General features: G+C 53.6%; 1 protein-coding gene across 1 annotated transcript in view; it reads right to left on the bottom strand.

The window, feature by feature from the left end:
* The window catches only part of SUDS3 (suppressor of defective silencing 3 homolog (S. cerevisiae)), a 35,265-nt gene extending 34,534 nt beyond the window's left edge, over positions 1–731 (bottom strand). The window contains exon 1 of the mRNA XM_008580650.1: positions 3–731. Within this exon, the coding sequence (XP_008578872.1) occupies positions 3–321 (319 nt within the window). The 5' untranslated portion in view covers positions 322–731. The remainder of the gene's footprint in view (positions 1–2) is intronic.
* Positions 732–1,264: the final 533 nt, after the last annotated feature.

Here is a 1,264-nt window from a genome sequence, read left to right as displayed (position 1 = left end):
CTCTTCGTCCTCCTCAGGGTAGTACTCCGGGGCCGGCGGCGCTCCAGCAGGCGCCGGAGCCGGAGCCAGCAGTCCCGCGGCACTCATGTTGCCTCTGACCGCAGCTGACCGTGTCCCCCGGAGACCGCGGCCACCCGCCCTGGAGACTCGAGGTCCGCCTAGCAACGCCTGAGGGCGGCCCCAACTTGAGGAGCCGGAGTGGCGACCCCTTTCGCGTCTCCGCCGAGCTCCGCCCCCCGCGCCCGCTCTCAGCAACGGGGACCTCGCGCCGGGGGCGACTTCCGGGTCGCGAGCTACCCGACGCCGGCCTGACTCCGCCATCCCTCAAGGCGTGAAGAGGCCACTGGACGCCTTCTTCGCCGGAACACCAGACCCTTCATCGCCGTCTTAAAATCTTCAACGGGTAGCGGGGGCAGGACGGAGGACAGCTGTCTGGAGTTAGGCAAATCCATGGGCAGGCCTAGCCGCGGCCAGGACCCCGAAGCTCAGAGGCGACTTCCGGAAACAGCCGCCAGGCGGCGTCGGGAGCCAAAACTAAAGCTTGAATCGTTAACAACCCGAAGGGCGGAGGGTTTGGAAGATTTGAAGGGCCAGTGGCAGGTGGAGGTGGTCACTTCTTTAACTTAAGCACGTGAACAAGACCCGTCCCCTTAGTAGGTCGGTAAACCTAGATATCCAGAGTGCGTGATCATGCAGGAAATGATGCTCTTCCTCTGACTGTTGAAGCTTTATTAAGAACTAAAATATAAACAAAGATGATGATATTCCATCCTGGGGTCAGCAAAACGAAATTTTCCCAGACATTGGGAATCCTTTCTGTTTGTATAGGTTTACTCAGTAAGGTGTTCTCTCGATTTTATAAATGAGGAAGGAGCTGTCATTTGCCTAAAAAATATAATAGCGTCCACTCTGCTTTGTTTAGACCCCCAGACTCAGGCCCTCCGCGGTACAACTGCCTCACATTCCCTCAAATATAAATTTTTTAAAAGCTATTTTTGCGGGTCCAATAGCTTGCTAACGAACTCTCAGCCGAGCAAGTGGAGCATTTGTCTACAGGAAGTAATTTGGCCAAAGTTAGGAATGCCGAGTAGAAAGTCAGAAAACGAGAGCTGAGTATCTGCATGAATTAATTTGTGTGATTCCTTCTGAATAAGAGGGACACCGTGTTATATGTTTTGCTTAACGACCAAGTTTTGGGTGTCCCTTTTGCTAAGTGAGTGTGATCTAGTTGTGTGTAGCAAGAAAAAATAAAGTCTGGCTGGTT

This window comes from Galeopterus variegatus, unplaced genomic scaffold, assembly GCF_000696425.1.
Source record: "Galeopterus variegatus unplaced genomic scaffold, G_variegatus-3.0.2 Scaffold2137, whole genome shotgun sequence".
Lineage (NCBI taxonomy): Eukaryota > Metazoa > Chordata > Mammalia > Dermoptera > Cynocephalidae > Galeopterus > Galeopterus variegatus.
Note: the sequence above shows the minus strand (reverse complement) of the source record. Positions and strands in the feature narration are given on the sequence as shown.